Source organism: Pieris napi, chromosome 5 (genome assembly GCF_905475465.1).
Source record: "Pieris napi chromosome 5, ilPieNapi1.2, whole genome shotgun sequence".
NCBI lineage: Eukaryota > Metazoa > Arthropoda > Insecta > Lepidoptera > Pieridae > Pieris > Pieris napi.
The window spans coordinates 9,838,350-9,853,783 of record NC_062238.1 but is presented as its reverse complement, the minus strand read 5'-3'; the positions used below and the strand labels follow the sequence as shown (position 1 = coordinate 9,853,783).

General features: G+C 33.1%; 1 protein-coding gene across 1 annotated transcript; it reads left to right on the top strand.

Annotated features, from left to right (window-relative positions):
* The first annotated feature begins 13,144 nt into the window (after positions 1 to 13,144).
* Positions 13,145 to 15,005, top strand: LOC125049660 (dynein intermediate chain 3, ciliary-like). The gene has a single exon (XM_047649057.1). It carries the CDS (start codon positions 13,185 to 13,187, stop codon positions 14,934 to 14,936), a length of 1,752 nt encoding a protein of 583 aa, XP_047505013.1. The 5' UTR covers positions 13,145 to 13,184; the 3' UTR covers positions 14,937 to 15,005.
* The last annotated feature ends 429 nt before the right edge of the window (positions 15,006 to 15,434 follow it).

Genomic DNA, 15,434 nt, shown 5'->3' with positions numbered 1-15,434 from the left:
GAACTCGAGTGCCTCCATAAAAGAGAGTAATCGGAATATGAAAGTTATTTTTAAAAAGGAAAAATAATAACGAAATTTCGTACAACACAAATAACAATAATTAACGAGTCTGCAACTGCCACACTGTTCTCTTAATTTTTTATAAAATAATTTCAGAGGAATTACTTTTAACGATGTTCCAAATTATTTTTGATCGGAGAATAACTCATGTAAAAAATATTAATTCTTTTGTTTAAAAGTTTGTTAGCTAATATTAAGCTCCAAATTATTTCCAAATATTACATGGATATTTTTTGAGCGGTGTGCAGTGTAGTAGTTACAAACACGGCCGTCGAACACACACAAAGGATTTTTTGATGAAGGTAACTGTAATGGGCAGCTGAACTAACAAGAAAACGAGATAGTTTTCTTTTATGTGTCCGCAGAATTGCGCACAAAAACAAATCAAGTTAATATGTCTTAAGCTACGTACGTTAACGTGCAACATTAAAACTAATATTTTTTATTTAGTGTGGATCAGTAGTAGTGGCCTGTGTGACGCAAATTCCGTGTGTCAGTGAGGTGTGAATCACGGGTTACCAATAGCTTTTTATGTGCACAATAATCACTTAGTCAAAGTCAAAATCATGTATTCATATAGGTAGCACAATGTACACTAATGAACGCCAAAAAAAGAAATATTTCAGAGTGGTTCAGAAAATAATTTTGTTTTAACCTGGAACGCTGAATTCGGTTTGGGTAAAAAATACTCTTTAAAATGTTGGGAGATGTTTATCATTAAGGGTAAATTTATTGTATATGACCGTCGTGTAAAAAGCAATACGTTTTAGTCTACAAATTGTCCAAAGCTCGAAGTAAAAATAAAAATAGGTCGACAGTAGCAGTGATTGATCTCTAGTGGCTCTTCACAATGGAACGAAGGGGATATCGGCCATGATGGAAAAAATATGTGAAACAATTTAAAATCCTTCTGTGAAATCGTTCAAAACTCCATTCATATTTCGCAGAATTACTAAATATCTGTAAGAGCTTATAGGTTGTGTCTAGTAAATGTTGAAAATTGTTGTTCATAATATTGAAGATTCCTAGGTAAACTGATTTTTGAAGTTATACTTCTTTAGGCGCGTTATGAAAAATTAATGAGAGTGAAGTTTTATGATGCGCGCGCACTGTGACACAAAATTAACAGAATGAAGTTGCCCACGGAAGATGCTACGGCATTGGAGATAATTTAAAAACAACATTCGAATAATAATAGAATTTATGTTACACTTAATGTAAGAGAATGATAATAAATATTTATTTATTAAATTTTTCAAATGTAAACTGAACTTTATTGACTATAATGACTCCTTTTCCAGTCTTTGATTATTTAATTGTAATTAATTATTTGCATGCAATCAAAAACTATTTTCAATAATGCCAATGAAGTATAACTTCTTACGCGCGTACATAAGTACACGCACCCTTTTTTTTATAAATAATATAACATTAAATTAGTATTACGTATTTTTGCACTTCTTGACGTCCTTATCATTATTTAATTATGTTAAATTTTTATTATGTTAATGCAACCAAGTGTTAATAAATCAATAAATAAATGAATAAACATTAAACCAACCCATCTCGGTTGGTTCTCTCAGTTCATCTATCCAGATTTTTATTAGCTATGGTTTAGAATAGCTCTTATTTCAGCGCATAGGTTTAAAATATATTATATAACAAATAGTTGTAAGTATCACATATCATATCTTGCAGAATTCCCGCGTAGGTACTTGTTGATTTAATTCAAATATATTTTAAGTTATTATCTTTATATATTATTTGTATATGCATAAGTGTTGGCCCGGTGTATTCAGCAATTCACATCCACAGACGATCTAAGGTCGTAGGTTTTGTGCACGAAATTTTTTGACTTTGTGCGCAATTAATACTCGAAGGAAATTATGGTAAGGAAACTGGAACATATACTATTAGAAATAACCTACTTGCCTTTTAGAAAAAAAAAAACAATTGAACTCGAAACAGATACATAAATCTGAGGTCCAGACCAAAGGTTTTAGCGCTAGAGGGTTTTATTTTGTATATAAGATTAAATTCTTTGTAACAATTGTTGTTGTGTTCATAGTGAATTTGATGTGATTCTATAGTGAACAGAATACGTTTCAATCACGTAATGGATTACCTGGAAACAAAGACACCCACAGTTGTCAAACACACCGCCATAGACAAATATATATTCTATATTAAGCAGATGGATTGTTCACAGATTACAAATCTCTTACAAAGAGCCTTATAAGGTACTCAATTGTTCCTTCAATACCGAGTTTTTTTTTTAATTTTGTAATCACGCTAATTTTTTTGTATGCTGAGAACGCATTTGCGTCTTCTTAAAACATTAATTGTATCGTCAGGATTAGAATCTTAAGTCTCTGGGTTATAGATAAAATCACACGAGAAACTTTAAAATTTTATTTTTATATTAATAAATATAAGTACAAAATGTCGACATTCAAAGCGTTTAATCAACTTTAATATAAATTTGTGGACTGAAGTATTTATTTATACAATTATCTCTAATATATATACGAATTTTTTCGTAAATTTAAAACATTGAATCTTTACAAGCTATCTCCATTGCCGAGGAAATTAATTTAGTCTATTGCGTATTCAGGCCTATAGAATGTTTTCCGCATGAAAAGCCAGGCTTACCTGCGGACTTGCAATACAAGTTCAAGCGCGCTTAGTGAAGGGTGATAGCGGGGTGGCAAGGCGGAAGAAATCCTCAACAATTATATTTTCTATATAAACACGAAAGGTAATTATTAATATTTTAATATCCATTGCGTAAGTTTAAACGCATGCGTAAAACGTACAATTCATGTAGCGCAATGTATGTTGTCCATTGCGTTTTATTCATACGGAGCGTTTCAGCGTAGGCTCGACTCTCGAGCTAAGCTTTCAGTCTATGCTTTCAGTGTTGTTAGAGAAGTCGAGCGAGGAGCATTGCTTCCACGCTCGTAGTTTTGGGCTCGCGTCGTGAAAAAGTTCGTGGTTCAAATTGAAATACATTGTAAATAAATTCATGTTGAGGCCAGTGCTATTATTAGCTTAAGGTATAGTGCTAAATAATATCGTTATATCGGAACATTAGTAGTATTGGTCGAAACAAAATACAGAATCAAAGAACATGTAAAACCCTCATTTAGTATATGCTATTGATTGATATCATAATTTTGGATTTAAATTTTTGCTTTTTGTGAATTAATTGGGATCGTGAATTTTGTTTTATTCGTAGAATCAGGATTTTCGGGAGTACGTAAGTAATTTTGTGTTTTATTCTAATTCTGTAATATTACTATGTTGTTATGATTACTTGAACACTTAATTACAATGTTATTAATAAATAAAATCGTTTTATAGTGCCTTAACGTATGAATTATTGTCCTTAATTATACTGGGGCGCTATATATATTATTAAATATATTTTAATTGTATTATATACATATATTATATGTATATATATATTATTATTAAATATATTTTAATTGGCTTGTAAATTCAAATGAAGTTCCCCCATTGGTCGTGAATAAATCCATTTCATCGTTAGTTTTATTAACAATTTAAACTAATTAAGTTTGGTGCTTCTTCCGCGGTAGCCAATATTGTTTCTCTGGGTATCGAATGTACGGGTTGGGGTTCCGATACACGTTTCTCAGACGCCACGAAGGTGATTCAGGCGAAAATGTATTTGGTTTTTTAACAAACTACTTATTATTGTACTACCTAATATTTAAATGATTTTTTAGTAGGACTGAGTTGATCTAGTGTCTTAAGTGTGCGACTGCCAACCCTGATGTCTTTTTGTTCGAGTCTGCACTAACGGATTTTTTTCTTTCTTCGTTAGCAAACAATAACAGGAAACCGGCATGTCTTGAACCAAAAAAATCGATGGCATATCTACCAGACAGAGAAGCTAATTATAAAATAATTAGAGAGACGGATGTAACATGAGGCAACACTAACGTGACCAGACGTCCCGTTTTGAACGGGAATGACCCTTTTTCAAATTACGAGTCCCGGTGTCCCCGAAATGAACCGTGGGACGCAAAATTGTCCCGTTTTCAGAAACTGCGCGGCAATTTGACAAGCACAATATAAAAAAAAAACGTGCCAAGAGTTTCATTCGTATTTTAAATCTTCACCAGCTATATTAAAACTCATTTGTTCTTCTGATAAATATTTCTAAACATTTGGAGACCTATATTTTGTGATTCTTAACTTTTAAACCAAGTAAATTTTTCTAATTAAATAACTTTAAAGTGCTTTTGAAGTTCTACTTCTTTAGGCGCGTTATGAAAAATTGATGAGAGTGAAAATTTAATGTGCGCGCACCGTGACACAAAATTAACAGAATGAAGTTGCCCACGGATGATGCTACGGCATTGGACATAATTTAAAAACAACATTCGAATAATAATAGAATTTATGTTACACTTAATGTAAGAGAATAATAATAAATATTTATTTATTTAATTTTTCAAATGTAAACCGAACTTTATTGACTATGATGACTCCTTTTACAGTCTTTGATTATTTAATTGTAATTAATTATTTGCATGCAATCAAAAACTATTTTTAATAATGCCGAAGAAGTATAACTTCTTACGCGCGTACAAGCACCCTTTTTTTAAATAGACTACTTATTATTTGATCTAAATTAAACTAATGTCCCGTAGTGCGTCAAATAATAAATGGTCACCCGCAACACCCATATCGGGTTGTAAAGCCATGGATTATTATTTATTACCGTTATTATCTTTACGACCAAAGTTATTATAACAACTGGGCAAATTATTTTTATTTGTATAAATATTAGTTTAAAGTGTGCCCATATGTGGACCACTTCTACTCCAAAGTATTACATCTAGTTTTAAATGTTAGCGTAAATTTTTTTATTAAAATCTTACATCTCCTGGCGTTTTATACATATTCATACGAATATTTGACGTTCTACATTCAAGGCGAATTTCGTGCGTTTCTCGGGTAATTGAACCTATCAAAAACAGTATATCATACTACTATTTAACGATTATTTAATGTATGTTTTGAAGGTATACAACTGTACGACAACATATGTGTACAATTGTAATAGTCGCATTATACTTTCCTTACAAAAATAAGCATAGTATTAGAAGTCTAAAATGATGTATTTTAGTTATTTTTTCAACAAAACACCACCGGTACGAGGAAAACAAATTCTCGTTAAGCACATAAAGCAAGGCTGAATCGCGTGTGGGTGTAATTTTTCTCATTCCTTTTTGCCTTTTTCAGATCTCTACGTGAGCTAGACTAATGGCGAGGACTTTCCTAATACACGCTTGCTTAATTTTCCTCACGTTTTGTCTAGGTAAGCAAACGCCTTCACTCGCCTCTTTTGATATTTACCATTTTAATGATTTCCTTTCAACAGGTAAAGGCACGAACCAATGGAGAAGAATAATACACAATTACGAACGGGAATTGGGACCCCAGAAAAGAATATTTGGTAAGCGTATTAAAATCTTTATTAAAGTCATAAATTTTTTTTTAGAAATAATTTTTTATTTTTTTTGTTGAGAAAAAGCTTGCCAACGCTCGGCACACTGACACATTGGTAAAAACAAACACAAAATACAATTTTTAGTGTGACAAGCACTTAAAGGCAAACGTGACATGACATCATAACCTATTACAACACAAACAAAACAAACATTACAAAAAAGAAAACAATTACTAATCAAAGAAAAAAATCAAATTATTCTGTAAAACTAAACAAAAAACCATTTTATAGTGTGAGGGGAGCAATTATGTATATCCAGACCTAGCTCGTTTATAAGAATAATAATATTAAGATTATTTGTTGTATAATATTGCATAGCTTCTGTAGACTTGCTTTTCTTAATAGAAGCGGGAATAATTTACTTTTTGCCAGTACAGTCACTCGCACGGTGAACGAAAATATCGTCTCAAATACGATGACATACGTCAAACAGAATTTGCGACTTGAATGAAACTGAAAATGAAACGAATCACCGACTTGTCCATGAAATAAAAAAGACCTATAACGGGTTTACTGTTAACTGGTAAACAAATTTTTTTGTAAGCTTTAGGTTTTGCAAGCATTTTGCTTGAATTTGTTGTTAAAATAGATTTTATATTTTTTTAATTGATTGTTTCTTCTTCATAATCGTTGTTTGTTTATATTCTATACCAATACACCAAAGTGTCAATGTGCCGAGCATTGGCAAGACTTATCAATAATATGAATCAAAAAAAAATTATAATGACGAGATTGATAATCAGCGAGCTTGCTTCCTTAAATGAATATCGTTACATAATTTTGAATGAGTAAATTGTATATTTATTGCTACGTGATAAGGCATAACATGAAATACCCAAATGACTTACATATTGATCGCTTGCCATCTAAAGTACAGAGATATTTTCTTTTCCCGTATGTTGTCGTTGGAATGGTTAATCATACTAATCAATATAGTATTTTTTATTTATTATATGATCAAAATGTTATTTCTCCATCAAACACTGCCATTTACAAACCAATCAAGTTTATTTAAAAATAATTTCAGCGTAAATAGAAATCTTGTAGGTTTAATTAGATTTTCTAATATATTAAACATTTTTGTTATTTACAGATTATCATAAGCCTGCAATTGAAGATTACGGTGAATACTATGATCAATACGATGAATATTCTAAAAATGAATACACAGATTTAGACTATAATGAAAAGGAAAAATCGTGGGATGTTGACGATAACCTAAGAAATAACATTATTTTTAATACAACGAAACACAAATACAATCTTGTTGGACCTATAAAGACAAAGGATCAAAAGTCACAAGCCTACAAATGGCCTAAATTCGAAGATATGTTACAAGACATGGGAAGAAGGTACGATTGGAAAAATGATAGATGGATCAAGGTGAAAAAGAAAATAAAAAATTTGGAAAAGCGGAAAAATATAACAAGTATACATGAAAAACACAAATTTATTTATAGAATAGTTAGATTAAATAGACCGAAGAGTAAACGGAATATTGTATTAGCTGTAACAGCGGTCAGATAGAGTTATTGAGAAATAGTTTTATAAACCCAATTCGCGCAATTCTTAACCTACGGAGCTGATGCTCTTTGAAAACGTCTTCATAAATACTACTGACGATACCAAATTTCATAATTCTCACAAGATGCGTAGCACTGGCGTCGCAACCGGTAGGAATATCAACAATTCGGGGTCAGTCGCCATTCAAGTACAGGGTAGACCTGAACTAGACAATTTCCTCCCTCAAAAATGGTCTCTACAGTATGCACTTTTGTTTGACGCGAATTTTGTATGAAAATTGTGTTCACATTGAGCAAATATTTAATTCTCTATGTATAAAACTTGTATGAAGAACTTGAGTCTTCGTGTATCAATCGACGGCTGTCATCCCCTTGCGATGACGTCCCAATCAATAAAAAACTGTCAAACTAAATTTGTATGTGACAAATGACGCACTCGGTCACGGTACTTAGAGTATAGATACCTACAGATACCTAAGCACAAATTTTAACTCGCCAAAGTATGATGAATCCGATACGAGAGTACACGATATTACGAATTGGCAATACAGTTTTCGATACATTTGGCACAGTTTAAGAGATATTATGTTTGAAAGCAAAAGTATTTCGCTATTCCGTTTTTATACGACTACTCTTGGAGCGCTCAAGTTATTCATTCAAAAATAAATATATAAAATAACATTTTATTTATTAGGATGCAACCTCCTTGGAGTTCGTAACCCTTTCACAGACGATCTTAAAGTAAACACCGTATGTCTTATATTCTGTAAAATTAAATTGTTTTATATTAAATAAGCTATGGGACCAATGTGAGTCGTTACATATAATAAAAATGATTGTGTATGTACGTTTTCGGTAGTATAAAAGTAGATGGTTCAAGGGTTGATTTATAATAATAGTTACAGATACTTATAGCTTCGTTAAAAGTTGGAAACATAGTTGATTTGGATTATGCCGTGAGATGAACATTTTTGTTGTTGATATTAAAATCTTGATGCTTTGAAGTGACTTTTATTTTTGTGGTGATTCTTAAAATAAACAATTAAGGTTGCTATTTTGCATGATTTAGTCATAAGTAATACTAATTATTACTTTGAATAACACTTTAGTTACTCGAACTTAATTCGTTTCTTCTATTCAACACTATGATTTTTGTAAAATTCACCAAAGAGTATAATCATAAAAGGTGTATTTAAGGTCTCTGTAGTAAACAATGATGTAAATCTTATCGATAAAAACTCTACTTTATTTACACAAGCAAAAGTCCAAACTAAAATTACGATCTTTAAAAAAAAAGTCTAACTATACCATTTTAAGAAATCTGTCTCTTTCCATCACAGTATACACACAGTTTGACAGAAAGAGATGAAAGCTTATAAAAAAAAATCTATTTCATGATCATGTTAATCTAATAGGCAAGTAGGTGATCAGCTTTCTGTGCCTGACATACGCTGTTCCTCACGATGTTTACCTTCAACGTTCGAGCGAATGATACACATACATAGACAGAAAGTCCATTGGTTCACAGCCGGGGATAGAACCTACTAGTACCAGGGATGAGAGTCGCACGCTGCAGCCACTAGGCCTACGGTACTGCGAAATATTATAATGGAGTGCAATTACATTGATTTAGTTTTTATGAATTTGACCAAAAAAGATTGGCCATTTCTGGTCCTGTTTATTTGATTATTTTTCTTCATGTACGGGTAAGTGATACGCAACGCACTTACAAGCCTGAAGTATTTATCACAGGTATCAATGGGTGGCGGTAAGCACTTAGTTCTAATGCCTTCTGTCAAATAAAAATACAATTAATTTATGGTTATAAACTTTACCCGTGAGAGTACGATGGGGTTTCGTCATAAAAAGTACATCATTACCATATAGTACGGGAGGTAGCAACGTTTTCGAGAAAGAATTTCAGGTCAGCTGATTCTAGGATTATTTTTCATATTTGCCAAATCGATTTTGACGCAGAAGTTGTTATACGCTGTTCTGATTCTGAACAAAAGAAAAATTTAAAATAACGCTTCCTCAAATGCAATGCTTCATCATACTGCAATACTTTTCATGACTTTTTCATTTTAATTCAAGACTTAACAATCGAATTAATGTCTGGCAAATTCATTTTTAGTTTTTCTTATATTTAAATAACATAATATTAAAATTACAGACATTCTAAAATACTTTGAAATTTTTATAAAAAAAAACTTAAAATCACGTCTGGCACATAGTTAGCAATGTGAAAAATGTCTGGCAATAAAAAAAGTATGTCAGGTAGACTTATTTAAAAACGAAAAATTAAAAATTACGCTTCTTAAAATGCTTTTAAAATCCAGGATTATTACCGGACTAATGAACGCAACCGCTACCGCCGCTACAGCCAGATTGCCCAGACTCTAACCGAAAGTGCAAAAAGGAAGACATATCACAAAATCAGCTGACCTAAAATTCATTCTTTTCAAACGTTGCTACCTCCCGTACTAATACACTCATTTAATTTTAATAAGATTTATGCGATAAAAAAGGAGTTATATCTAGTCTATTGCGTTGTTTTTGATATTATTTTTAATAAAGTGTATAAAAATTAAATCAAAAGTAAAATCGTGCTGAAAGTAAATTCAACGGAATTAAAATAAGATTAAACGAACGAAGCGTGCGCCGACGTGATCGTATCGTATGAAAGCGAATCCATCTTTTCTCTTTGCTCTCGCTACGATACGCAAGGATATTAGATTGGTTTATTAAAATGTAAATGAAATAGGTAAGAAGCGTACATTTATATTCTCTAAAGATTCAATGGAATACGCTAACGGGAATGTATTTTAATAATCCAATGAAGATACAGGGTTTTGAGTTTGGTTTCAAATTTTTTATGTTTGTAGGCAGGTAAGTGATCAGACTTCAGCCCTGCGATTCTGTAACTCACTTTTCGAACTCACACAGCGGTTTTCGCATCGGCGGTCGCTCTCAAATCAGTCGTGAAGCAGTCATTTTATGATTTGGCATTCTGAAAAGGTGGGAGCTTGTAGTTTATTGTTTGCGAAAACCGCTGTGTGAGTTCGAAAAGTGTGTTACAGAATCGCAGGGCTGAGTCCGATATTAATATTTCCTCACAATTTTGAACTGGTGCAAAGCGCAGAAATCTATTGATCAGCCACGGCCTTACAAACGTGACCTCATGGTTTACTCATAGTTTACCAGTGCAGTCATTAGGTCATTTATCAAAAAGGAGAATAAAATGTTATTAATTACTCACAGTAAAAAACGGAGAGACAACGTATAAACGAAAAATACGTGCCATTTTTTAATGAACCCAAATGAACGATAAATCGTTGTCTGAAAAGAATTGTACTAGTTTATTACTATTAATATGTTATACAGATATTTAAAACAATTCTAGCGTAATTGAGATATATGTAATTAGAATACTTGAAATGGTTCGTATATTATTTTTTTGGGACCCAGAAATCAGTAAGTAGATCAAATAATGTTACCAATAACTATTAAATAGCGTGTTAATATTTATATCGTTTTTTAAAACCTAAACCTTGATTGTTATAATCAAGAAATTAGCGTGGGTAGTTCTTAGTACAAAGGACTTAAACTCTGTTGAATAAATAAACTGGACATAAAACCTTATTTGTAAGGCTCCATTGTTACTATTACATTGTGTCCTCAATGTTATTTAAATACAAAGTGTTTTACAAATGTTAAGATATTTTTTCTTTTATATATTTTTAACGAAAACATAGTTTTTAGCGAATAAGATGCGCAGCTGTCATTAGGTGTTTTCTATTTAAAACTAATTAAAAAATCAAAGCTCTCGTTAAACGTAATTAATTGATAAAGCTTTTAATAAATTGGACGATTATTTAAATGATCCTAATCCTTGGGATTGATTTGCTCCAGTTCAAACAATTTGTGTGACTCAAAACTTGGTGATTAAAAAGAGTGGTGGAAATTTTCTTGCCCGCTCTACGCCCTTGACTTGCGGACTGGTAGTAAATTAAAATTTAGAATCAATTTAACAATTTTTTTTTGTTGACGTGTACCTAGTTTTTGTTTGAACTACAGTAGGTACCTACATGGCGTAATTTACCCCCACCACCCAAAACCCAAGTTACGTTCCGAAATTAATACTGAACATACCCAATAATTATTTTCTTCCCATGGGAAACAAACCCTTTCGAGAGAACGTATAAACGTCAATTGTCACTAAACCATAGAGACGGTAAGAATGAAAGAACCGTTAGCAAGTAAAGTAACCATTATATAAGTTAGTATACAAATATGTAATACGGCTATTTTGTACTCGTGTATAACTTTTTCATAAACATGTTTCCCTTCCAAAAGCCAGCAATTTTTCAGACCCATATGTTCCGCGATGTGGTTGGTGTACAATAAAAATCTCTGATAATATACTTGTAAAAAACAATGGCCGTGATCCGGGCTCGAACGTGATGGGAATAATGTTAGGGGCTATGTGGAATTTATTATTTTACGACCCTTTGTTGAGAACAAACTTGTTAGTTTATTTAGTCAAGGGTATCCTCGTAAAGTATTAATTTTATTTGGAATTGATATTTAAAATTTGTCTTTTATAAACAGACTGTCTTTGGGTGAGTGGGATGGGCCTAGAGGAAAATCAAATAGCAGGTAACGAACGAAGAATGGTTAGGTAGTTACCATAGCTTACTACTATTTGAGAAAATCATATTGTTGCCTATTTTTCTTTGAATGTATTGATTGATTTTATACTGCTGTATTTTCCTGGTGCAGAGTCCGAATACTGTTTAGCGGCCGTTTAAGTATTACGTAAGCACTATTCTATGATTTTCTTATTTGGTGATTACGTAAACAGTAATTTATTTACTTTTTTACACATATTACCCACACATTGTCTATCCTTGAAACAAATTGTATTTTCGAGGATTCCTACAAAAGTTAATACGTGTACAATTTTTTTGGAGAGCTGTGCATGCTTTTATTGCAGTAAATCTGTTTACGTAAACTTGAACGATCAAGCCAAGCCTTTTTAGTATTTTTTACGCCAAAAAGCAATGCACACGAATTTCATTTTTAATTTTTTTTAAACTAACTAAATTTCCTTCACACAAAATACTACGAGTATATCTCACAAAAGAATAGTACGAGTACGACAGTTGTTAAATTTATACATGTGTCTTTTGAAGGTTAGTGCTTATTTATTTAATACTAGAAGCGCCATCTATGTATCAGCCTACGAACTTTTCAGTTCACCTGTATGCAGTCAATTTTCACAATGATATTATTAAATTATTGCTTAATGGCATTCTTAGTTCGTGCCCCACGTTCGGCGCTTCTTTTGGGGGCCTCATAGCCTAGCGGTCTTATTAAGTGGCAGCTAGGTGAGGGGTACCGGGTTCGAGTCCCGGTTCGAGGGAAAGTTTTAATTTAATTTAAATTTGTTCTCGGCCTTTGGGAGGGTTGTGCGGTACCGGGCGAGTGCCTAAACCGTACATGGAGGACACGGTCGAATTTCTAAAGACAAGCACGAATTATAAAAAAAAATCCTATAGGTACTTGACGCTGGCTAATGCACAAATCGTGCCAGATACATAAAAAAAAATGGCATTCAAGACTTAAGTATTTATAGTTATTTAAAAGCATAAAGTAGATATTGAAATTATTTATCAATCAAACATTTGATTTGATTCGGATTGATTGACGGATTTTCCATATATTTAAAGAAATATACAAAAATAAAAGCATATTTTATTATCTCCACGCGCTACTTGGTAGAACGTTAACCGTACTCAAAATATCATCTAAGAACGAGACACGAGACAATGTAATGAAATATTTTCACGTGAACCTTTATCATTGCTCAGCGACAGAGGCTAAAAAGATTTACTCAGGGGAAATACAATCTGTACTCCCAAATTAGAAACTTTTTTCTTTAGGTTTATTTTTCAAATTTGACGCTCTTTTGTTTTTTTACTAAAATCTTTTATTGACATATTGGTTTTCATCGAGTTATATATTTATTTTTTAATTAATGAGAATTCCTGGTTAATATGGATCCAAATATAACATACTCCTATTTCAAACAACGAAAAGATTTCGGAAGACAAGTTATGTTTTGTGAAGTAGCACCACAAATGTTGGATTCGATTAATCCCAATAAAAGCGAACAAAATCAATACTGTCTACGCAATCCAGTTCACAGAGAGGTTCAAACCTGTGTGAGAACGTCGGAAAATTATATAAATACGAAAGTAACGAAAAGCAAAACTACTGGCATTAACCATTCTGAAGGTGGGTGGCCGAAAGATATTTTCTATACCGATGAAGAGGCAACAGCACGATACCGTCGTCGTTTCGAGCGAGATGACGGATACATCGATGCTGTAAAAAATCTCAATCCAGAGTTCGAGCATTATATTCAGCAAAACAATGCTATTGAAATGTACAACATTTATTTTAAAGAAATCGCCAGTGAAAAACCCGTTGAGAAGTTTTTAATCAAAGTGAATAGCTCATATAAAGATGTTGGTACTCGACCTGTCAGCGATATCTGTTGGACGCATGAAGCTCAACCAAAACTAGCAGTTTCGTATTGTAAAAAAGCTTTTCCTAAAAAGAAGTCGCTAAACAATGATTTTGTTTGTCATCTTTGGGATGTTGAGAATCCAGGCGAACCATGTTCAATTTTTTACCCGCCTTCAGCTTGCTGGCAGCTGGTCACCTCACCTGCATCTTCATCCATGTTCTATGCAGGACTTGAAAATGGTAAAGTATGCATTTTCGATATACGATCTCAGATAGAAGCGATTGCAATAAGCCCAGATCATTTGGCCCACAGAGATCCTGTGAGTGCTCTGTTATTCATACCATCTCGTCTTAACACTGAATTTTTTAGCGGATCAACCGATGGTTTATGTATGTGGTGGGATGTGCGTAATATTTCAAAGCCGATCGATAGCCTTTTAATGGCCATACGTATCCCTCAAGGAGAAGTGTCAACTTACACAAATTCAGAACCAGTGAGTGCGTTACAATACGATCGGGCGTTTCCTACTAAGTTCTTGTGTGGAACCGATACTGGTTTTGTGATAAGCGTGAACAGAAAGGGGAAGAATCACCAAGAAGTCATGAGCGCTGTGTTTAACGCACATGATGGTCCAGTGAAGTCCGTTCACAGGAGCCCTTGTACGTCAAAAGTTTTCATAACATGCGGTGGTTGGAAAGTTAATATATGGAGTGAAGATATTCATTCATCTCCTATTATTTCTGGTTCAGCCCATGATCACTACATAAACGATGTTATTTGGGCACCCAAGCGATATTCTGCTTATATGACAGTTTCCGCTGATGGTAAATTTCGGTATTGGGATTTATTGCGCAAGTACCGTGAACCTATGGCCTCAGTGCCAGTCTCACAAGATCGTCTTCTAAAGCTTACACCAAATGAAGATGGCCAGTTTGTCGCTACTGGTGATTCAAAGGGAACATTGTATCTTCTGTCTCTATCGGACGTGTTGGTGAACTCGGATGAGAATGATAAACAACTAATGATACAAACACTTGATCGTGAAACGCATAGAGAACACATATTAGAGAATCGAGTAAAAGAAATAAAACTAAAATTAAAGACAGGTGAAGACAAGAAAGAGTGCTTAGAGATGGAAGTTGAAAACGAGGAAGAGAAAGAGGATACGGAGTTTATGACATTGGAGGACGAGTATCATGCAATTGTTTCAGCTGAATTACGTAATATGGAGGGTAGAACGACCTATGTCAGAAGCGACCTGATGAGAAGGCGATAATTGTTTTATTTAAAATAGATGTTAAGAAATGGTATGTTAAGTTTATTAAGGAGAACCTTTATTATTTAAGTTAAACTATTTGGGAATAAAAAATAATACTATACTATTGTGTATCTTGTTCCGTATTTGTAACCGTTTACTAACTAGCTGATACGTGTCATTTGATTGTAAGAACATTAATTAATATAGACTATATTAGGTCTTGTGTTTAAACCCCGCAGTGCACAATCTCACCTACGCCTTTGTCTTTTTACCCGTAAAGGATCACATCGAGAAGAAACCGACACGTCGCACAGACTTACACGAAAATTATTTTTGAGACAGATACAGAAACCTGAGGCGAAGTAATTGATGAATTTTTTTTAGAATAACTTAAGTTACTTTTTTGAGAATACTTATAGTATAGAGTAGTGTTGGCCTAGTGGCTTCAGCGTGACACTCTCATCCCTGAGGTCGTAGGTTCGATCCCCGGCTGTGCACTAATGGACTTTCTATGTG

Coding starts and splice junctions, on each gene's coding strand:
- LOC125049660 (XM_047649057.1), top strand. CDS start 13,185: ATGGATCCAAATATAACATACTCCTATTTCAAACAACGAAAAGATTTC.